This window comes from Xyrauchen texanus, chromosome 46 (assembly GCF_025860055.1).
Source record: "Xyrauchen texanus isolate HMW12.3.18 chromosome 46, RBS_HiC_50CHRs, whole genome shotgun sequence".
NCBI classification, from domain to species: Eukaryota; Metazoa; Chordata; class Actinopteri; order Cypriniformes; family Catostomidae; genus Xyrauchen; species Xyrauchen texanus.
In genome coordinates, this window is record NC_068321.1 from 20,016,908 (window position 1) to 20,042,498 (window position 25,591).

At 36.7% G+C, this 25,591-nt stretch overlaps 1 protein-coding gene across 3 annotated transcripts in view; it reads right to left on the reverse strand.

Moving 5' to 3' along the window:
* Positions 1–25,591, reverse strand: part of LOC127638267 (cytosolic carboxypeptidase 4) — a 239,678-nt gene that overhangs the window by 44,440 nt on the left and 169,647 nt on the right. For all 3 annotated transcript variants that reach the window (XM_052119726.1, XM_052119723.1, XM_052119724.1), the window contains 3 exons: positions 14,582–14,711; positions 12,585–12,716; positions 8,000–8,176 (listed from right to left, as the gene is read on the reverse strand). In XM_052119726.1, the coding sequence (XP_051975686.1) occupies positions 8,000–8,176; positions 12,585–12,716; positions 14,582–14,711 (439 nt within the window). The remainder of the gene's footprint in view (positions 1–7,999; positions 8,177–12,584; positions 12,717–14,581; positions 14,712–25,591) is intronic.

Sequence of the window (25,591 nt, forward strand, 5' to 3'; positions counted from 1 at the left end):
AAACAACATGCTGACCTCCCGTGTGATCATGTTGGAAAAGCAATCAACACTAACATAACAAAACACATCAATTAAAAAGGCATTTTTCATGATGGTGCAACCACTTAATTAACTTTTACTGACTCTTCTTTTGCTTGCAGTTAAATGGCAGTTCTCATCTGACTTTCAGACCTGCAAACTCAGCATAGTCCATTTCCTCTGTTTGCTGTGCCTTGCGAAATATTGCAATGGTCATGATTGACAGCCACCTTTTGAAATTAATCACATATTATGAGAGTTGCTCTAATAAATTTGCAAACATCAAATTACTGTCTCCAGCATGTGTTCTTCAAAATGGCAGGAACCATCATTTATTTATGTACCGGTATTTTCCCCCCTTTTTTTAGAAAGAGAAATCCAATTACATATCTGGAAATCAGATGGGTAATAACTCCACTTAAGGTACTGAAATACAATTATCAGATCTATCATTCTCTAGAAAATGCCACTTAGTGGCTTCCATAAAAGAGCATATCCAAATTTGATCCAATTATCATCCTGATTGGGCTTGTCGCAGTCAATCACAAATTCACATTGTTCGAATGTGAGCATCGGCATTACTGTTGCTCAAACATGTTGTTTCTAAACACCTAACCCTAAGCATTAAACCTGGGTACATTACTCATTCCGCAACCTTTATTTAATTTCTACGCTGTTGAACTTCAGATTTTATCCTAGCGGAAGATAAAACAGGTAAAGAAATTCCATAGACTTGCTTTGAAGGAAGGATCCAAGCAATATCTAGGACTAAGAATATTATAGAGACTTGGGGTTGGGTTCTTTTGACTTGGGACAGAAAACAACGACCCTGAACACCCTAGCAACTGCATAGCAATGACCCAGAACACCCTAGCAACTGCATAGCAATGCTGTGGCAAGCACAGTAAGCAACCTGGCAATGTTGTAGAGAATTCTGCATTGGCAAGCACCACCCACATTTTTATCAGAATTGAAATGTACAAATTTTGTTTTAATATAGCATTTGTTTATTTTTATACTTGCTTAACTACAGTATATGGATGCTGAACAATTTAGAGAGGCTAACCGAAACAAGCTTCTAATATCCAAACAGCCATAAAAGTGCATTATATTCTTTATTTTATAAAATGAAATGCAATGCCTATTCTGAAAATCAAAGCAAAAAACAAAAAACTTGCAGAACTAAAGCTTCTCTTTAAAATCTAACCTTCAAACTACCAAATCAAAACATCTGACATAGAATCAGACTGTGCTTACGGCCCCTTATGTGTTGATTTTAAGATGAAGAGATAAATGATCCAGTGAAAATGTTCCAAACTCATTTTAAAACTCTCAGACAACAATTTTAACTTTGCTCCACAGTTTTATTCTGAGACAAAGGTGTCTATCACAGCTGTGACTAAATTGAACCTAATCAGAATGTAGCACTCAGCATACTTCATTAACACACTTTGTGCCAATTTCATCAAGCCTGTCGTTTATCTTAATCCATGTGTTTCCTCACAAAAAAAACGACAAAACTTGATTAAGTTCAGAAGAGAAAAGATGTGCGAAGGAAAGTAGGCAGTCATTCTCCAGACTGAAATTGCAAAGCTAAGGTGATTAAAGGTGCTGTCTTTGAGATGTAAATGAGATTCCTTTTGAAAATTATCCTTCGTTTGGCAAAGACACCTCTGCCTTGAGTGGGAAACAGCTAGAAAGGTCCTACCTGTGTCACTGGCAATCTGGGAAAATGTATAAGTTTCACTTAATTTTTAGTCGCACATCTCATGCTCCAAAAAAAAAAAAAAAAAAAACAAGAGAGAAAAATGTGGCAGAAGGGCTTGAAGAGTTCCCACACTGTTTTCAAAAAACAACACAACCGCAGGGTATTTTAAGAACCGAGTGCTTTGGCAAAGTAACATCGCTTTCTTGTCCATCAAATCAGCAACTCACTGTATGTGTATAAATAGAGGTTCTCAACCTTGGAATAGGCTACACCTTTATATAAAATGTGCAGATTCTCCCATGCTTAAAATTAAGACTGCAACAACAAACTCAATAATAATCGATAAGGAAAATAATACACAATAAAAATGCATTATTGGTTAGTTAGATGTGAGTGGAATGGAGGACCTTTCTCCTTGAAGTCACTTTACAGTTGTAAATAATGCATTTGAACAAAAACAAAACAAAAACGTGTTCACATGAGAACTTGCATTTTCTTAGCACTAAACCTCACAAGTACTCGCGTGAACATACAATCAATTGTGAACGTGTTTCACACATAGCGCTCATGAACATCCAACGGACTTCAAGATGTTCCCTGAAATTGATGTAATTTCAGATTGTCTTCAGAGGACTTGGAATATGATGCACAAATCACATAGAGTACTTTTATGATACTTTTGGGTCCTATAATAAGCTGTAAATTAAGGCACTTTCAACTGCCATTGTATTAAATGTTGGACTGCGATATTCAATAAAGCATCTCCTTTTGTTATACAGGTTTGAAACAACATTAAGGAGAGTAAATTATGACAGAATCAAATTTTTTGGGTGAACTATTCCTTTAATTGTGGCTGACTGAATGGCACATTTCTATAATTGCATCTGTACCTGAAAATATTTGCATTTGCTTGATGTTGCATTCGTGCCACTAGGTGTCAGTATACTGTAAGTCGCAGACAGCTGCCAGATCATACTGAATCCACCTTTTTCACCCATTTTACAAAGGTGCCAGGATTTGTTCCTGGCAGGCAGCAGATGCCCTAACCCTACCTCCATCCCTTATCCTAACCATATGGCGCTTGTAAGGCTGAGTAACCTGGCAGGAGCAATGCCAGGCACCTTTCTCTGATCACTACCTTTATTTCTGAATGCAGTGTTCCTTAATTTTGACCGGAAGCCTGTTTTTGTTTTCTGGTCTCCAGTGCTTTCACTTGCATCATTCTCAGTAGATAATGTAATGTCTGGTGTATTAAATTTGTAAACACCTGTGGCTCAATAATGCCAGTATATAACATAGTTATTATGACCATCTTTTTACAATGCCACAACCTTCAAAATTTACGGAGTGGGTAGAGGACATGAAACGATGGCCCAAGGATAGTTACATTGATACCATTATCTACTTTGAGTTGTTATGCCAGCCAACAAAAAAGTTGTGCCTGAACTGATTCACTTAAAAGAGTGGTTCTTCTCCATCTGGATCACTAATTTTGGTAGTTCTTATATTGCTTCTTATGGAGAGCGGGACCAGAAAACAGTGCAGCGACAATCTGAATCATACTTGCAGGGTCTAGTGGTTGGTCAAGAAAAGTAGGGATGCTTGGTCGCAATAATTTTGAAAATTAAACACTGTATTAGAGACAAAAAAAGGTTAGCCTGATATAAAAGGAAATTCAACAACTGAAAGAGGTTGCATTTAATGCAACGTCTCTTTGATGGTATGCATGTAGCTGTCTGTTTGATCAGGCACTGCAGTAGGCAGCAATGCCAGTTCAGAGGCAGTGTTACTCCAAATGACCCTGTCTGTGATTCACTGACAGAGAATGTAATTCCGCATCTCTCCTCTCCCGAATCCCATAGCTCGTCTAGGGTGCTAATTGGCATGAATTAGCTGTAAACAGAGGGAGTGTTTTAATCCATCCCCTCTTTCTCTCCACCTTTCTCTCTCATTTTTTACTTTCCCACTATACTCTAACTCACATTATAGGACTGTGTGAGGGCCCACTTCAGTTGGCTCTACAGTCTAACGGTCTGCCAGGTTCCTGACATCGCCAGTGAGTATTAGTACAGACTTTTTAATCAAGAGACTCTCGGGCTGCCACCCATTGCTAAAAGTACATGTACCAAAACATCTGGCCTGCCAGCTGCACTTGCGTGCACAGCTCGTAATGAAATGTATGATTTTCTGATCCATTAGTCCAACTCTATACACATTTAGAAGCTCATACTTCCTGCATATTGTCCGACACGCTCTTCAAACCCCAACAGGGATGCAGCTTACACTGGCCACTTTCGTAGATTCAAAATGAGTAATTGGCTTCAAATTCCATGTGTAGTTGTCCAAAAGAGTGCACTATGATGGTAATTATGGTATATAGCTCATTACGGTATGTTTCAACCCATAGAGATTCTGCTTAAGGAGCTGTACACACTGAACGTGCTTTTGCGTCCAACAACACTGGTTTCAATATTTTTCTATGAAAATGTGTTAGATGGACGTTTTTGACCATTGTGCCGTGTCTTGCAATTTTTTCAGCATCTCATGCAGGAGCACCACAGTTTTTAGACACCATGTCAGGTTAAAAAGGACAGCTTTTAAAAGTGCGCTTTGAGACACCTGCGTTCTGTTATGTTCATTGCACCGCTTTTAGTTAGTTTTTTTGGAAAAGTACACATTTGATATGAATTTGATATGAATGGTGTTTGTACTGCATAACATCTGTGATGGCATTTAAAATGTCCAAGAAGAAAACTATAGGTTGCCATGCAAACAGTGTTGGAGATGGGAGCCTAAAAGTGTGGACAATTATGTTGATTATAATGGAAGTGATTTAGTTTGCTGTGTCTGGTGAAAAAAATGTGAAAATGTATGTGTGGTCACAGGTGTGCACATATCGGCTATTTTACGGCTTCAAACGTGGATCATCCAATCGTATTTATAATGTATTACTGTTACTATGTTAACTTAAGTATGATATAATGTGAAACAGTTATGTTTGAACTGATGCCAGACTTATTAATTTATTATGAATAATGATTTTTATTTTGATCACACTAAGACTTTATAGATATTACGGTTTCATTTTCTGTTAATGCATGATTTTCTGTAAAGCTGCTTTGAAATGATGTGTGTTGTGAAAGGCACTATACAAATACAAATGACTTTTGTGGTGTGCCTTCATCAAGTTATAAACAATAAAAAAAATATCACCAAATAAGATGAAGAACCTTTCATTTGTAAATTATTGTTTAGGCAGTACTACATACGGCTTTGACTCAGGTGGTAGAGCGGGTTGGCCACTAATCGCAGAGTTGGCGGTTCGATTCCTGGCCCACATGACTCCACATGCCGAAGAGTCCTTGAGCAATACAATGAACCCCAAGTTTTCTCTCACTGGCAGGCTAGAGCCTTGCATGGGAATGGGTGAATGAGTCACAGTGTAAAGCACTTTGAAAACCAGCTAAGGTTAAAAAAGTGCTTTATAAGTGCAGACCATTTACCATATATATATATATATATATATATATATATATATATATATATATATATATATATACATATACATATACATATACACAGTTACCATTATTTAAAATGATTCAAACCAAGCTCATTCCACCCAACCCTAGTTCAAAATGGACTCTTTGACCTTGAGACTTCCAACAATGAAAATCAATGGGCTTTAGATATTCTGCACTTGTTAGCCAATCAGGTTCTCATTTCCTGTCTTATTGAACAAGGATAGGGCCGTTCTCACCTAATGTCCATCTCTGTGCTGGCACAGATCCTGTCCCTGTTTTATTTGAGTTACAAGACTCACTCTGACAGCGAATAAGGACTTGCTAAAACGTTATAAAACATCTCCCTCAAGAGCTGACATTCTCATATCAGACCTTATTCCTCAACCATTAGCACTTTTCAAAAACATTTTTCTTACTTACAGAACCTTTAAGGGTGCAGTCTATGGTCAAGAATAATTCAGCACCCTGTCCTTTATTAAAGGGCTGCCAGACCTCCCAGAAAGTTTCCAAATGTCACTGCATTATAATCACTCTTCTTCCACAAAATACCATCCATCAGTATTGCTAATGTTACTTTGTAGTAAGTTTAATAATAGGTTTAGGGGTATTGCCAAGGTTTGGTGTGTATAACACAATTATTTGACTGTTGAGTACCAAACCAGGCATGCAGCATAAAAGTGTAACTTAATTTAAATTAAATATTTTAGTCTGTGTCTTTAGCAGCACCAAATGTAACTTGTATGTACCAAATTGAAATATCATTGGTCGGTAAAACTGGTAGTACCGCCCCAAGCTCTCGACATTGGTTGAGTCAGTGTTGCTGATAACACCACAGAGCCACAGTGTTTACATTTGGGGGGACTCAACCTATGAATGGCTTGGTTACTATTGTGTTTGCACATTAAGCTTTGATAGGAGAAAGTGTTTTAACACTGAAAAAATCTTTTTTCATGTTAATTCTCAGGGAAGGTAATATACAGGTATGTAGACTATAATCCGGATACCACATGTGGCTAAATAAGCAGATTAATGAATCATTATTAAACTTATAGAAGGGGGAGAAGGTAAGGAGATAATGAATAGCTGGGAAAACCAGGGATGGTTTTTTGGACAGCATCATTAGAGGGAAGCGGTGAGAAGACCAGATGAAGAGTATCAAGACACATAAAGAAGGTCAGATTTAAGTTAGATCTGAATCCAAGTGTTCTTGCAGTGAATTTGCTCGCATTTTCATCAAAACTACAAACTACTATATACTGATAAAACAGCTTAACCTCCTGAGACACCCGTGTAACTGCTGTGTGTGATTTACATTTCCCTTTTTTATTTGTAACTAGTAGCACCTAATAACCAAGCAAATATATAAATAAATAAAAATTCTAGAGTAAATAGTTTTAATAACAATTTATGTCCTCATCTCTGACTGTTTGACATCTTGGCCTGGTTGAAGGAACACCACCTGCAACTTAACCCATCCAAGACTGAGCTCCTCGTCTTTCCAGCCAACCCTGCTGTTGAACATAACATCACCATGCAGCTGGGTTCAACTATAGTAACGCCTTCCAAAATGGTCAGAAATCTAGGGGTAACCATCAATAACCAACTAAATTTCACAGACCATATCTCTGAGACAGCACGATCATGTAGATTTATACTCTACATTATCAGGAAGAAGAGACCCTTCCTCTCTGAACATGCCACACAACTTCTTGTTCAGTCACTTGTCATAACTAGACTGGACTACTGTAACGCTCTCATTGCAGGCCTCCCTTCATGTGCAATTGATCCAGAATGCAGCAGCGTGTCTGCAGAGCTACGTTCCCACCAGAATCCTGTGGTCAACTAAGGAAAGGCGCATTGTTGTACCAACACAACAATAAAATGTTTCATCGTACCACGTTGGTGGAATGACCTTCCCAACTCCATCTGTGAAGATGACTCACTTTCTGTCTTCAAAAAATGGCTAAAAACACATCTTTTCCATGAGCACTTAACCAGTGACTAAAAAACATATTAAAAAATTGCACTTTAATATGTCTTGAATATTACTATTCTGATGCTAGTGAAACTTTGTAATGTGGCACTTTTTGTACCACTGTCTCCTTAAGATGATTAGCTTATAATGTATTCCTCTTTTCTAAGTTTTCTATACAAATTAATAAATGTATAAATGTATAAATGTATATGTGGACAGCGAGACTACGTTGTGAAATTTTAAAATAAATCCAAGCTATAGAAAGTCATATTTTTTAATCAAATTGCTTGTTTCCAGGAGTGTTGGTTTTTCATGTTTCTGAGATGTGTTACAGACAGTGTTGGGGAGTAACAGAACACTTGTAATGGGATTACGTATTTAAAATACAAAATATAAGTAACTGTATTCCACTACAGTTACAATATAAATAATTGGTAATTAGAATACAGTTACATTCAAAAATATTTTGATTAATGAAGAGATTTATCTGCATTTTATTGTTATTTGTTTCATTTAATGTTTAGCCGTTTCAGATGGAAAATTGTATTCAATCCAAAGTACATTTGAACATCAGTGGAACACTTTCTCATGATGTGATACATCCATACAAGCAGACAGAGAAGTAAGTTTGAAGTAAGTTGGTGGGTTTTTCAGCTTGTATCAAAGTTTTATCAAAACTTCAAACTAAAGCAAAGAAAAAATTTATTATTAGTAAAAAACAAAATTGAAACACTAGCCTATCAGCTAAACAATGAATGCTAGCATATAGCTAACCTTGTAGATGCCTTGATTGCAGCCGTTGTAGGTGCTTTCCATCGTGTAGCTTCTAAGAACACCAATCTCCCTCCAGACGACCACTCGTGCTGTGGACGCCCGAGACTTCTCCACCATATAGTTGCAGCTGTTTAAGGAGAATGCAGGAGCTATACGGTCCAGCGTCTTAGCAATGGTCTGTAAAAACAATGTAAGTGTATTCGCTATGAAAAAGCAAATGAACACATGCTGCCTTCAAGTAATCCTGAGAAGAACCTGCTTACGATTTAGGAAATTGTAATTACGATGTGATGTGTGTTCAAGTGATTTTGGTTGGAATAAATGTATGTGTTTGCCAGTTCTTTTTCTGTTTTTAACTTACCAACAAGGACAGGAAGCATTTTAGCACTACAACAACACAATAAAGATGAAACTTAGGTGTGTGATTAATGCTTCATGTATTCTTTTGCTGCCACAGAGAATTGCTGTTAATGATGTTTTGTCAAAATCATGTGAAGTATTCTCTGGCAGGCTTTAGAGAAATCAATAGGTCATAAAATGTGTACAAACTAAATTGGATATTCAACATTCACAAAACTTATCATGATCAATATCAGTTAGCTTCTAACATGATTCTTTAATTGACAGGCCCTCATTTCAAAAAGTCTATATTCATAGAACATCCCATGTAAATTATTTTGTGCTTATCTCATAGACACAATTTTGAAATGACTGTAAGGGGTCATGACATGAGGAATCAAATTGTCCTCGTTTATTTGACATATGAGAGCTGATTTTACTATAAAAACATACTGTATGTTTAAGATCTCAAAACTTTCTCCTCAATGCAAAAAGAACATTTGTTGAGGCCAAGCTGCCAAAACAACTTGTTCTCTACTTCCTTCGCTTTGTAATGTGGTAGACATTTGCATTGGACTGCCTCCACAGCAACACATCATGCCTGTTTTACCTAATAACTTCCGTAGCCTGCCCACTAGTGGTAAGCAGTGAGATGGCAAGTAGAGAGGCAAGTAGAGAGGCAGGTATTCAAGAGCAGAGAGCCAATCATAACAGTGGGCATTTACTGTGAAGTCTTAAAGAAGAAGCAGCGTCAAAACTGTGCATTTCTAACAGATGGTCAGAATGAGGGTGGAAAACAGGGGTATAGATACGTGGTGGCCATGGGTGGCCAGTATCACCCCTGATTGAAGCTTGGCCACCCCTCTGGCCACCCCTGTTGTGCAAAGCACTTTTGACAACACTGACAGACAGGTGACCTTTTTTTTGCAGCTCTATGATGCAAACTATCAGTAGAGGTGTGACGTGATATCATGACCATTGCAGTCAGGGCTGGACTGGCAATCTAGCATACCGGGCATTTTCCCGGTGGGCCGACGCACTTTGGGGCCGATCAGGGGCGGACTTGCTAGTGGGATAACAGAGCGAGCCAGTGGGTCAGCCACCAAATGTGCCGAATCGGCAGCGATAAGCAAAAATGAGCTGCCGCGTTATGCAGAACGGACCACAAAACGGTGCCGCGATATGCAGAAAAGAAAAAACAAAACAATTAACTCGAAGTCATCACAATCATGTTTTCCATGGTTATATTACTGTTTTTTTGTGCTCTCTGACAATTTTTCTCATATTTAAATTTTTGCTTTTGCAAGTTCTTGGCTTGATTTTCCAAAACTTGCGTTGCATACTCTGTTATTTGTAAATGTTTTGGATTTGGATGCTCTAATGTTGCTGTATCTTTAGAGACGGTCCATAAATTTGCGACTATTTGTGAATAAAGAACATCCAAAGTCAAGCCAATTTTATTGCATTATTTATTGATGTGGGGACACTTGGTCACTTGTTTCTTTTTCACTGCAGTATCGTGGAAAATAAACTATATGCAGCCGTGCCAACAATGCCAACATGAGATCAGTACATAACTGCACATAACTGCACATTCAGCAACATAGAAATATGGATCAAGTTGGGTTCTGAACTCATGACTATATTGGTACAGCTAGTAAAACTTGCATCAAACATCCACACCAACCCAGCCTTTTAATATTATAATGAATGGATGATACATTTATATAGCGCTTGTTCTGACACTGCACTTAAACTCAAGGAACATATTAAAATATTAAAGAAAGGGCATGTCATGACCCCTTTAAAGGCAGCAATACATTTCACTGAACCATTTTAAGAAACATAAAAATTGGATTCTAGAGTTTGTGTCCACAGTTGCAGTGTTGTGTATATATGTATATTCACTGGCGGCCAACTTTTTGGAATACTGTACAGATTTTGCTGATATGTGTAATGTTTAATGTGTGTGTTCATGTATTTCATGTCTTTTATTTTGAAAAGTTTAGTTCCTGTTCATGTCATGTGCTACCTAGTCATGTGATTCCTGTTTCCCTCCATGTTCATGTGTCTTGTGTTCATTGGTTTATTGTCTTGTTACTTATTATCAGTTCTAGTTTGTTATTGGTTTAAGTTTATTAGTCTTGTTATCTTGTTTATCATTCCTGTATTTTCATTGGTTAACTTGTTTGTCTTGTTCTCAAATGTCATGTATTTAAGCCTCATGTTTGTCATTGTCTATTGTCAAGTATTGAATGTGAATGTAGTTGTTTTAGTCATGTATGGAGTTAGGGTTTTCAAGTATGTAAATAAAGTGCACTTGGGTTCTCCATCTTCACGTCTTTGTCATTGCCAGCACCAGCAGCAACATTACAATATGGAAAGAAATTGGTACGTTTATTCACCAAAGTTGCATTCAACGGATCAAAATGAATAAGGTCAGGACATTAATAAAGTGAAAAATTACTATTACATTTTTAAGAAATTTTCAGAACTTCTTAAACCACTTCAAAGAGTTCTCATCAAAAAATCCTCCATGTGCAGCAATGCCAGCTTTGCAGATCCTTGTTATTCTAGCTGTCAGTTTGTCTAGATACTCAGGTGACATTTCACCCAACACTTCCTGTAGCACTTGCCACAGATGTGGCTGTCTTGTCGGGCACGTCTCACTTACCTTACAGTCTAGCTGATCTCAAAAATGCTCAATAGGGTTAACACTCTTTTCCATAGTCTCTGATTCTTTGCCCACTCTAACCTTTTACTTTTTGTTTTTCTGTTTCAAAAGTGGCTTTTTCTTTGCAATTCTTCCCATAAGTCCTGCACCCCTGAGTCTTCTCTTTACTGTTGTTCAAGAAACTGGCATTGAGTGGGTAGAATTCAATGAAGCCGTCAGTTGAGGAGATGTGAGGCATCAAACTAGAGACTGATGTACTTGTCCTCTTGTTTAGTTGTACATCTGGCCTTCCACATCTCATTCTGTCCTTGTTAGAGCCAGTTGTCCTTTGTCTTTGAAGACTGTAGTGTACACCTTTATATGCAATCTTCAGCTTTTTGTCAATTTCAAGCATTGTATAGTCTTCATTCCTCAAAACAATAATTGACTGACGAGTTTCTAGAGAAAGCAGTTTCTTTTTTGCCATTTTTGACCTAATACTGACCTTAAGACATGCCAGTATATTGCATACTGTGGCAACTCAAAAACAAACACTAAGACAATATTAAGCTTCATTTAATGAACCTCCAGTGTTTGATATAATGGCAAGTGATTTTTTAGTACCAAATTAGCAATTTAGCATGATTACTCAAGGATAAGGTGTTGGAGTGATGGCTGCTGGAAATGGGGCCTGTCTAGTTTTAATAAAATAAACAAAAAACAATTTAAATAGTGATGGTGCTGTTTTTTACATCAGTAATGTCCTGACTATACTTTGTGATCAGTTGAATGCCACTTTGGTGAATTAAAGTACCAATTTCCTTCGAAACAGCAAAATCTGTACATTATTCCAAACTTTTGGCCGCCAATGTATATACTGTATTATTTAATTTAAGAGATATTTAATATAGATGGCATACATCAGACAGGCAGCAGCTAGACACACAATACTTTCCACATCACAGATTCATCCGATTTGCATATGCATTTAAATAAATTCGTCATAGTGAGAACATTGGAGTGAAATTTTCTTGGACACTGAACTTTAATAACTCACAAACAGAAGTTTCAGGCAAGATGGAATGCAGTTGTGCCAATCAGAATTCAATAAAATAGACAAATGAATGTCAATAGATTGAGTGAAAGTTTCTCATTTTATAACTTGACAAAGATAAAAAAGATAATAAAACACACAAAAACGTTATAAGTCATGCATTGTTGGCTCTGACTACAGATAAACAGATTGTGGTGATTAATAATTGAAGATAAAAGCCAGAAAGTTATCTTTCCACATGGAAAACTGTATTGCTCAAAGGTTGCTCTTTCATTTAATAGAGTTCTCGATTATGTGTCAAATCAACTTTGTCTCAGATGTTTCTACAAATATATCTTAGGAGAAATAAAAATAGAATCAGATGAGATAATTGTTGAAATAAGTATTGAGCAATAAAATTAAAATGAACAGGATAACATGTGATGAGAAATGTTTGAGTTCATACTAAATCTTGGACATTTAATAGGTATCTAATGATGAGCAAGTTTGTAATAAGATCTCATTTGTGAGTGTTCCTTTTCTATGGCAAGTAAACATACCCTGTAACCTGGGTCCTCTTTCAGCGAAGCTGTGTTAATGGGAGATCCAGATTGCCACAGGGTTTCCTTCATACTGCAGCCATACAGAAAGACATTCTTCTTCCTGGAGTGTCCATGGTAATCGCAGAACACCTGGTCCATGTGATATAATGCAGCAGTTTTTCAAAAGAGAGATAGAGAAACAGAGAGATGTATTTGTGTACATGTGAGGGAAAATAACAGGCAAGGACAAAAGAGTCAAATGTCAGATAGAAATAAAGCAACACAGGCTGTCTTTTTTAGCTTTCACGACATGATACGAACACTCCGTAAACTTTAGACCGAGCCAAACATGATTAATGCCAAAAAACACAAGCATACATAATAATAAGGACAGAATGGGGAATATAATGTTAGACGATGTAGAGTGCATTGACTCTAATACAAGTTTCATCTCTAAACAGTATAGGCATTCATTGGAGTCAGTGCATAGATACTGTATGGATATCAGGTTTTTGTGAACACTCAACAAGAGAGGTCCATCTTTGCTCATTAACTTCACGAGTCGAGCTTTTCTATTCTAGGTTTTTGGGAAACGACAAGGCTGCTTTTACCAGGTACGCCGATTTATTTTCACGGTGATAATTTTGATTTACAGTATAATTGATATGTAAATATGGCTACTGTGTGTAAACATATTTGTGCCAATGTTAAAGGGATAGACACCCCCACACACACACCTTGAGAAAGTGAAAATGAAGATTTATATTTTAAAATGAATTGAATATTGATCTGTTTCTCACCAACACCCACCTCATTTAACCACTAGAGTCGTATGGATACATTTATGTGGCCTTTATGTGATTGTTGGAGATTCAAAGGTCTGGTCACCATTCATTTACATTGTATAGACCTACAGAGCTGAGATAGTCTTCTGAAAATCTTTGTTTGTGTTCAGTAGAAGAAAGTAAGTCAGAGTGTGAGTAACTGATGAGAGAATAAAAAAAATTGAGTGAACTACCCTTTAATGTTAAGGTTAAAATACTTAATATGAAGTATAAACTACAAGTAAGCCATTAATAGGATGATTTCACCAAAAAAATTATCACTGTGTGGCTGTCAAAACATTGCTCTGTTTGTTTCAGCATCATGACAACAGCCACATTTGCTTAATCGGTGGCATGAGTTTGGGCCAGGACTATCTGTTATCTGTTTTGAGTATTCAGGAAACATATTTGAAAACAATTATTATTATTATTATTTTGTTATTTTCATTATCTGTTTGGTGATGCTAGTTGCACGGAAATTATACAAATTAAATGACATTTAATTTAATTTAAGGCATGACGTCATATAACTTTTTACAGAGGTGGATCTCTCTTTAATAGTACCACTCCTCTCAAAAGCAGGGGCAAACCTACTTTTGTTGCTATCTTTTTAATGAATTTGCAAAGTTATCAAAAATCAGTTTTTTGCTTTATCATTAAATGGTATGGAGTGTATAATAATGAGGAAAAAAAATATTTAAAGAATTTTAGCACAAGGCTTCAACATAACAAAATGTGAAAAAAGTCTGAAATACTTTCCGAATGCACTGTATACATACATATACAAATATTTGTTTTCAAATTGCACAATTATTTTAATTTATGCTTTAATTGAATCTATATTTAAAGCGTAATAGTGTCACAAAACTTGATTAAAACAATAATCACGAAAACTACACATCTACATAATCACGTTTACATGTGTCACTCTTTTCGATATGCTCTCGTCTCATCTAAATATATTAATCTCAAATTGGAAATCAACACTAATGACTTATTGCAAACTGTGCATTTCCATGCAGGCCTGCTTTGGACTGAATGTTCTAATGTGCAAATCTGCGACCATAAACAAACCGATAGAATTGGAACTGGTAAGCTCTGAGATCATGTAGCAATTTCCAGAAAGCCCTGTTTGGAGCTTGATGATTCAATGGGTCATTACCAAAGCAGTGAGATTTAATGGAAACTCACCAGCGGAGTTCTGCCTATGCTGTTGAGGTAATAGAGGAAACCTTTGGTGTGGTAAATCGTTGGGCTGAAATTAGGGTCAGGCTTCAGCCACTGTCTGTTCAGATCCTCGCCATTGAGAGAACAACGATTGCTGAAAGAAATGAACAGAAGATACTGTATATGTATAAAGAAAGTTTAGATTATCTAAAGATAACCTATATATATATATATTTAATTTTTTTTCATGAACATGTGCAAACAAGAATAAACTTTTGTCTTGGGGTTTTCTAGAAACTTAAACTATTTTAAAAAGCATTGTGCTAATAATTGTATAATTATTTTGCATGCAGATTTTAATTACTTCTTATCAATTAAGAGATAACAGGAAATATTTGTACTTTTAAAAAAGTAATTTGACAACACAAAGCAAGGATGGAAGAAAATGAAAAAAAAAATTTGAAAGGAAGCGAGAAAAGAAGGAATTAAGAAAGGAAGGAAAGAAGGTAGCAAGAAAAGTAAGTGAGGATGGATGGAAGGTAATTAAAGGGGTCATGACATGAGGAATCAGATTTTCCTTGATCTTTTGACAGGTCATTGTACTAGAAAAACAAGTTTCAGAACTGAAAACTTCCTCCTCAATAGGAAATTGGCCTGTCATGGGAGATTAATCCAAAGTGGATCCCCCATTGTGTTTCATTCAGCTGTCCTGTCTTGATGTTGTGCTGTTTGGAAGGCGTCGTTTTGCACCTATCTGTGCTATTTTTAAAGGTTGGTCTTTTATAAACATGCACTAGACGGACATCTTTGATCATTTTTATGCATTTCTGCCAATGTGCGCTGTATTTAAAAGTGGCAAAAATGCCCTTCTGTGTGTAAACAAAATGGAAAAATGAGAAATGTGAAGTCCAGTGTTTCTGCTTTGGCCTGTTGATGTTGGTTGAAGCACCCAACATCACTGTAGATTGAATTACATTAGTGTATTTAGAAGATTTCAGTGTAAATTGCTTGTGAAATATGATTCAAGCTTTGCAAAAGAATTGTTATTGAATGATGGGGCAGTTACAATTGGGCTACTGGATGAAAAACTGTAAGTAACCAATTTAATTCATGAATATTTCATTTGTCATGACTATTTGATAGTTTATTCTGTGCTTGAGTAAACAGTTTGATACATTCAGATGAAATGTGTTGGGTGTATGTTATGTGTTAACCCTGAAATGTAGTTTTAATGTAGTGTTGAGTTGGTTCTTTTTCTTCGGATTTTGCATTTTAAATATGCCTGTACCAGAAGGGCTGCATGATGTTAGCAATTCAGAACAGTGGGAGTTAACATTGAAGTCTAAAAGGGCCAGGCAGCTTAAAATCGAGCATTTTAGACAGAGGGCCAGAGACAGGGTAGAAAAATATTATATATGAATAAATTATGACTGTTTGGTACAAAACAACTTTACTTACATTCTAAGCGGACCACAGGGAAGATAATACAATTATTAAAAAAAAAGAGTATGCCATGACCCCTTTAAACAAGTAAGTACAGAAGGAAGTATGGAATTAAGGAAGTAAGAACATAGACAAGTTTGTTTGTTATTTAACACCAGAGGTAAGGAAGGAAGTAAAATAAGGACAGAATTATGGAAAAACAGAAGGAAGGAAGGAAGGAAGGATAATAAGTTTGTTTGAGATTTAACTCCAGTAAGGAAAGAAAGAAAGAATATACATATATATATATATATATATATATATATATATATATATATATATCATACAATGACCTGGTTTGTTTAAAGCAATCTTTGCATGTGTGTATGTGCATGTGTGCGGATGTTAAAATCAGCAGAATCGTGGCATTCCCATATCAGTGTCTTTCTTTACAGGTTACTGAAAGGTCACTGGTGGACACAGCTATCTAGCAAGCCACACAGCCAGTCTGTTGATTAGAGGGCAAGGCGGCAGCTGAACTTTATCTCTCGACAAAATCCTAGTGGCTTTTGGAGGCAGTCTGCCAACTACCGACTCCCCGCCACTTAGTTCCTAAAAGCCAATTATAAGACACAATGTTCAAACATTAGCAAATTGATAGGCCACATTTGAGCGCGACTGGTGCTCTCTGATCGCAGGTGTCTTGTGTGAAGATTGCTTTCTTTCTTTCTTTCTTGATCTGGATTTGAGGAAAAGCAAGCAACATTTAAGCAAAACACCGTCACCATCTGAAAATAAGTATAATATGTAAAATATGAAGGAAAATAATTCTCATGATGTGTTTTTTTTAATCAAATGTCATGACAAGAGACAATCCTCTTACAAGACTGAAGCTCATCAATAATGGCCATGGGAGGAGAAAAAAAAAAAAGGAAGACATAGTTGCTGTTTTTGGCTCCTAGCAGTTTGTTCAGTCAGACTTTTCTGAGGATATCGCAGACTTAATTAAGCTGCCTTCAGGTGCATAAGAAAATAATAGAACCACAAACAGAACCAGAAGAGCTACATGACTTGCATAACTAATACAACCCACTTTTAAAATGTCTTGGGAAACTTTGGCTCTTTGCTGAAGTTTGAGAGAAAAGAGTCACAATCTTCAGAGACTTTCATGGAATATTGCCAAAACCGAACTACCGTATTCTAGGGGTCTAGAGACAAGGAAATTACTGTATTTTGTTGGCAACAAAACATGGTTGTTCTGGACAGCTTTCAATGTACCCCAGGGGGACAGCTAAGTGGAAACAAAGAAAATTGCTCTTCCATACAACTGTCTATAGTTTAAAGTGAACATACAGAAATAAAGAGAAAACTGAAACACAATGTAGAAACCGGAGTTTACAATGGGATGACTCGAGAGTTAAGACTAGAAGTTACATTATGTTTCTTCAACTTTAGGCCAACTTTTATGTCACAGGTGTAGATGGAGTGGTGGTGGCGTAGTGGACTAAAGCACATAACTGGTAAGTCGCTGGTTCGATCCCCACAGTCACCACCATTGTGTCCTTGAGCAAGACACTTAATCCAGGTTGCTCTGGGGGTATTGTCCCTGTAATAAGGGCTCTGTAAATTGCTTTGGATAAAAGCGTCTGCCAAATGCATAAATGTAAATGTAGATAGTTACTAAATATGACTTCGATATTGTTTCTCATTGTTAAATCAAGGTCACATTTAAATTTTAACCACATACTTAATTAAGCATTGTTTATTTTGCTACATTTCAGATCCTTTTCATGTATAAATTTGATTGTATTACTCTTGTCCCAGACACAGACTTTCAAACTTAAACTATGAAAATTAATAAAAAAAATAATAATTGTCAAATGTTTAAAACTATGCTGATTGAAACAAAGAGTGAAGTAAACATAAACCACTTCAATGATTGATTAAAAAAGTATTCATATCCATTATGGACACAACCACCAGCGCCACCAAGTTTGCCCTTCATAAGTTTTTCAAAAGTTAGTGTACTTGGTTTACAAGGAGACGTGTGTAGAGCATCCTTGAAATGAAACATGAGACATGAATATTTTATTGTGCGTAATTGACCATAATGCGTAATTTACCATAATTATGCAACATAAAAACTGAAAATATTATAACCGCGTGTATTCGGGATACATAATATGCTAGCAATTAGCCTTAGCAAGACTTCGTTTAGGGTAAGGGATGGGTAGGGTTAGGTTTAGGATCGGCAGATACTTATACTTATTGCAGGCAAAAAAAGTGTAAATAAGACTTAGTTCAAACCTTAACAACTCCCTGACCTTCAGCGTGACCAAATCACTGCGAGGCAATCAACCTTTTCATAATTTTTGATGTATTATTATAAGTAGTATTAAAGGAAATATTAAGAGTGAAGACAAGAAAACAGGATGGTAAAAAGTAAGACAAAAGGGGGAATCGAACCCGGGTCATCCGCATGAAAAAAGCACATCCATCAGGAGCCCAGTCACAGTATCTACCACCCTATTTCCCCCCTTCGAAGTTCGCAGGAGGAAGCGCAAGTAAACGCGTTCAGCGGGAGACGATGATATAAACACGGAGACTGTGGCAACAGTGAAAGCCATCCATGTAGCGCATGGTCATAGAGTAACAATGACTGGTAGGGCCCAGCAGAGCGGTATGCTCCAGGGCACCGAAGCACCTAAATGCAGCAATGTGTACATAATAAGTACATTGTATCAAATGTGTAAGAGCATAGTAGTCAAAGAAACCTCATATAAAGTGAGCCGAATAAATTTGAGTGTGAGAGTTTATTTTCAAAAATTTCACAGGGCCAAAAGTGTCCATACTTGAAGAAAAACCCATTACCATTCTTGTCTTTATGAGCCATATTTACACTACGCGATTTCTAACTCGGATGTCTATCTCATTGTGTTATTATGTATTCATTGCCTAATATTATGAACATGAATATTTGATGAACCGAACTCAAGTTTGGCTGAAAACGACATCAATTACTTTTCCCTTTTTTTCAATTTCTTTTGGCCCCATTTTGTTCTTGACAGAAATAATTTATGAACACTTCTCTGCTCTCCTCTCAGATGACAACTGAAAGGTGGAACAGTATTTTGTGCCCTTTTATGGTTCGTCAAAAACTGACAGTACCTCTTACACGCCTCAATATTTTACAAAGTGCACCGCAGTGTATGACACATACTGCAGTAGTCCAAAGCAAACCTACTTTCAACCAAGACCTAAGATTCAAATGCAACAGTTTATCTTTAATATTTATCATAGAAATAACATACATTCAAATAAAGGATAAAATACTAATTATCACATAAGCGTTTGACTCTGTCAACTTAAAAAACTGAACACGGAATTGCCATTTGACTACGCCTTCCACAAAAACGAAATGCCTAATGATAATTTTCCCAATAAACACTGAACTCCGCCCTATTTAAAAAATGGAACACCCAATGGCTTTATGATTCCCAATTCCCAATAATCACTTGACCGACTTCAAAGACAGAATGCCCAATGGACATCCAATTTCCTATTTTTAACTTTAACGAAATTACGAAAAAAGTATATATATATATATATATATAATATACATATATTTATTTTTTATATAGGTTAAGAAAACGAATAATCAAATAACATGTTGTATTTTGTTTTTCCAATTTTTAAATCCTAATTGAATATGAAAAGAACAAATGATACACAGATTGCATTTGACTTCATCCACTTCAAAAATGGATTGTCAAATGATCACTTAACTCCGCCCTATGGCTTTTTGATTCAGAAATTAAATTAATCACTTGACCGACCTCAAAGACAAAATGCCCAATGGGCATCTGACTTCACACACCTCAAAAACTAAATGCCCAATGATCATTTGACTCCACTCACCTAAAAAAATATATACCTTATGGGAATTTGTCTTGACCTATCTAAATTACAGAATGCCCAATGAACACTTGACTCCACCCCACCTCAAAAACTGAATAAACAATGGCTTTTTTTATTCAGAATTCCCAATAATCACTTTACCCACCTCAAAGACAAAATGCCCCCTTCACCCTCCTCATAAACAGAATGACCAATGATAATTTGACTCTGCCTACCAAAAATAACTCAAAACCTTATGGGCATTTGACTCCACCTACCTAAAAAATGGAAAGCCCAATGAAAAACTGACTCAAAACAGAATACCTAATGGATTTATTATTCAGAATTCCCAATAATCACTTTACCCACATCCAATACAAAAAAGGCCAAATGGACATCTAACTCCACCTACCTCAAAAATGTAATATGTAATTGGCAGCCTTCCTCAGAAATGAAATGCCTTATGATAATTTGACTCCACATAATTTGACTAACCTAACCCTAACCCTTGAAAGTTGAATGCCCAATAAACACTTAACTCAGCCCCATTTCAAAAATGGAATACCTAATGGCTTCATTAGTCAGATTTCCCAAGATTCACTTTACCCACCTCAAAGACAAAATGTCCAATGGAAATCTGACTCCATCAACCTAAAAAACTGAATGCCCATTTATCATATGACACCCATTGATGTTTCACACATATCTGAAATGCTTGAAGCATGCAGCGGAGCAAGGCGGAGTGAGTGTACAGTGGAACAGGTTCTGTCACGTCACAGACTGGACTATTTTTTATTTTTTTTTAAATCACTTCCAGCTGAAGTGCTGGAACAACGTTCAGGACTGTTCCATTCCAATTTATCCCTTGCCACAGCAGGCAAGAGCTAGTGAAGGCTTTAATTAAGGAGAATGTTATTTAAGTGTACCCTGATTATAATACTATCATAATTTATACCATTTATATACCAAAATAACGAAGCATACTTATGTAAGTCACTCCCGCTTTATAATCACCCGCTGAAACATTTATACTGTTTGATGCCCACTGAGACAAGAAAGGACATAACAGTATCCAGAGTAAAGTCTCACACATTTGTTCATATTAACTATTTATAAGGAGATGAAATGGCTGACAATGAGCCGAATACTACCGTTTACCCTGAATCATCACCTCTAAGAGCCATTGCTGTCGCTGTAATGCTCTGTTGACCAGCCAGATTACTTCATCCAGAGATGAGTTATAGTTCGTGCTCAGCTCAGCTATAACAGATAAATAAGAGAAGGTGGACTTATCATAACCTTATCTCTCTCTATGTCTTCAAATCTCATTTCTACAATCCTAATCTCTCTTATGGGTCCTAAGTGTAACTGCTAAGCATTTTGTGGTGTGATAAAAATGGATTTTGTATAATTCGCCTATGATTGATTTGGCCACTATTAGGAAAGGACACAAAAATGATTGTCTATGCCACCTGATGCAACAGAAATCACAAAAATCGATAAGCAATCCTTGAGTCACTTATATTATTATTCTTGGTGGGGAGTTGGGGCTTCCTCTTCCAAATTACCTCCACCTCCTCTTAAGACTGTGAAAAGACTCACATAATGCTAAGTCGACACTCACACCAACACACAACTCGCACACTATTACTCAACACAAACATACACACAGCCTGATCGACTTACTGCACCACGACAGTTCAATTTACTCCTATGGTTGCAGACAGATCAGTCGGATCAGTCTGAATAGCTTTTCGTCGCTTTAGCTAATGAGGTTATATCCTTATTTTCTACTCAAAACTCCATCAACTGGAGATGGGCACAATCAGCAACATTTAGCCGAGTGAGAATCTGGGGAAAAAAAAGAAATAATAGGCATTTTACTCAGTACATGTTAGGCGGCAAGCTGAACTTGCTATCTCCCGTGTACGAGAAGCACGTGGAATGCTCCAAAGCCAGCGTAAAATACGCACTGCATCTCTAAATCAGGGGATTATTGTACTTAATGTATTGTATAATGTTTTATGACCATCATTTAGAATGTTCACTTCAATGCTGCCAGTGTAGATAGTCTCAAGCCTTTGCTCATAAACGAATGTGTCCGATGTGGACAGGATGTCTGGCTTTGTTTGGAATTGCATACTACCATACTACTCTTACTCTTTCTTTAGTACATAGAATGTACAGTATACTGTGGCATATTTAACCCTATTGAAATAAAAAGAAGGAGGATAAGTTGGTATTTAGTGTAGCTGGGCATGAGGAACTGACATTAATGTGCAGAAATTGGAACTGCACTGGTCTGATGGCATGATTGATATAGGTTTAGGTGAGACTGAGTGAGCTCTGATCTGATGATGTGAAGTTATGCAGCTGTGGGAAAGATGTGGACCTCCTCCTACACTCTGCTACTGACTCATCAGTACTTAAGGCAATGTATGAGTGCATTGGTTCACCTTCAAGCTGAAAGTGTTTTTTTGCATTTCAGACATTAATAATGGATATGCTGTTGGCTGTTTGAGTCATGGAGATAAATCTACAGGCCAGTGTTGAAAGGTTTCACTACAGGTTGATCATAAAAACCTGTTTGCATCAAGCCTGATTTTATGACACTAAAGTATAAAGTATTCGCAAACTATTCTTTAGATCGAATCTTTACAAATCGAAATGGTGAGAGATTTTTTTATGGTATCTGAATGATTAAATTTTTTTTAGCAGTGTTGTGGAGTAACTTACTAAAAGTAACAAACATTTTTCAGTAACCTGACAGTAGCACAGCTGTTGTTTTGGCCCCATTCATTTCCATTGAAAGTTCCTTAGTGTAAAATAATTTTTTTTAAAGAAAAGTACGCACGAGGTGAAATAATTTTTTCTGTTAATCAACATTATGCCACAAATGCTGTTGATTGAGCTTAACTTGTTTTGAACATGGAATATTCCTTTAATTGGCTGTTACGGGAATCACATTATACGAGGATGTATCTGTATGCTTGCTCCGCTAGCTTTACTGTCTGTCCCTGTGGGAATAGGGCATCAAGTTTCCCTGTGCTAATTTCAAAAATAGAAGTGATACAATTCCTAATAGTCTCTGCTTAATGACTGTGAAGAGACAGCAAATCTTTTTTTAATCTAATTAATGATCTCTACTGTGATGCCTTGTATCATTTTAAGAACAGGGAACAATCTGTCATCCCTGTGAATAGCATGGAGTGTTGCTGATTGAGTCTGCCACAGAAAATCACTGAAAAAGAAAATGGGGCATCATCTTTCATAAGCAACACAAGAAGGACAGCAAAAGGGAAGTATAGAGCATTAGCTAAACCTTGAGTTTTCATCACAACAGATTACGAAAGAGACGCAGGAAAAAATGGACCACGCTACTCAAGGTCGCAGCGGATTTGTGTGCTTTAACAAATAAGAGCGAGCAAAGCCAGGGAAATCTGCAAAACAAATTTTCTTTAGAAAAGAAACCATTGTGTTTTCAAAAATAATTCAGGCCTTTAATTTGTTTTGCTTTTGGTGATGGAGTGATGTGTGTTTTATGGACTCGTATACCGACTTGGGCAACAGGAAATAAGAAAAGTACAATGATAAACCTTTTTGATCAATGAATTGCCATGGTAAATGGTAAATGGTCTGCACATATATAGCACCTTTTTTAACCTTAGAGGTTACCAAAGCGCTTTGCACTGTGTCCCATTCACACACACATGCACACTCACATTCACACACCAATTGCGGCAGAGCTGCCATGCAATGCGCTAGCCTGCCATTGGGAGCAACTTGGGGTTCGGTGTTTTGCCCAAGGACACTTTGGAATGTGGAGTCATGTGGGCCAGGAATCGTTTAGCCAACCCTGCGATTAGTGGCTGACCCGCTCTACCACCTGAGCCACAGCCGGCCCAATGGAAAGTACAACATACTGACATTTTTTCAAACTTTTGAAGCTCCAAAATGCACATAAAGGCAGTAATCCATACAGCTCCAGTGGTTATATCCATACACTCAGAAGGGATATGATAGGTGTGGGTAAGAAACTGATCAATATTTCAGTCTTTTTTTTTTTACTTTAAATTCTCCTCCCTGCCCAGTAGGTGGCAATATGCATAAAAAAATGTGAATTTCAAAAACAAAAGAAGGAGAATGTGAAAGTGAAAGTGGAGATGTATAGTAAAAAAGGACTTAATCTGATCTGATCTGACCTGGTATTATGATGTGTCTCGGGTGATCCGACCACACGTGGTCAGGTGAGACACATCGCTGTTTACACCTGGTCACTTAAATGCATCTCCTATGACCAGTTGTGTTCGGATTTAGATGGCATGGTCTCTGTTTCATAGCGACATACATCAATCACTATGTCAGTGTGTAAAGTGCAACAAATTCAGAAAAGACAATGAAAGCAGAAAAAAGGCACACTGTTTCTCCCAGAAGCACAAACACAACATGACAAGTAGAATTATCCATTATTCTACTGTATTACCTGTATTAAAGGAGCTTCAGGTGTTCATGCTTGTCATCTGTGATGACATCAGACACACTAAAAAAAGATTCATGAAGCTCGTCGTGATCGTGTAGGTATCCGCTTTTTAAAATGTTCTGATTGGATGATTATTTCCTTTTAAAGCCAACACAACAAATAAAAAACAATGTATAACTCTTGTTTTAGCACAGTGGTTGATTGACAGATGAGGGTCTGCACTTCACTGCAGCTGGCACGCATTCCGGACGGAGTACTGTTTACACATCAAATGTGAAGTGGTCGCATACATTTTTGACCACATTCGTATGTGGTTTCTGTGATCCAATCACACAATGTTTTAGACCCCGTTTAGAACTGTATTTAGGGCTGATCACATGTGATCGGATCACCAGAAATGCATTTTAACATGAGGTGGAAACACAGCCATAGATTTACAACTTGAGTCGTATGGATTCATTTCATGCTGCTTTATGTCCTTTTGGAGATTCCAAATTTCAGTACCCATTCACTTGCATTGTGAGGACCTACAGAGCAAAAAAATCTTTGTTTGTGTTCAGCAGAAGAAAGAAATTCATACACATATGAGGATGAGTAAATTATTGTATTTTGTATTTTTGGGTGAACTATTCCTTTAATAAAGTATTTATTTTTATTTTTTAGTAACCGCTTTGTAAAGCCCATACTAATTAGCTGGCTTATTATTGTTTAGTAAACTTGATTTATAATGTATCTATGAAACTGAGCATTGATGACATTACTTTCTATACAAAAATAAGATAATACTTTGTAAATGATGGCTAAGACAACCTTACTCTACACTCAGTTAATTATGAACTTTTGTCTTATTCATGATTAACTAGTGTATTATTGTGTGCCCTTGAAAAAAGTGTTACTGTTTTCTGTACACAGGCACTCACAACGAGACATATCTAGCTGTTTTAATACTTTACAGCAGGAAATAACAAGAAAATTGAATATTCACAAAATATATTTCCAGCCTTTTTAACATCCTACTAATTTCCATGATTTTTGAAGGGTTTTAATATTCCCTGATATTTCCAAGTTTTCCATGACCTGCATTTTATTATTATTATTTATTGAATTCTCTGAAATGTGAGAAATATTTGTTTGATTGTGTTTTGTATTGTTTCATCTTGAACTACCTGTGAGTCATGAACTACCTTGGCTTTACAAATTAAATTCCTCCAATTTCCACATTTCACCATTACAAC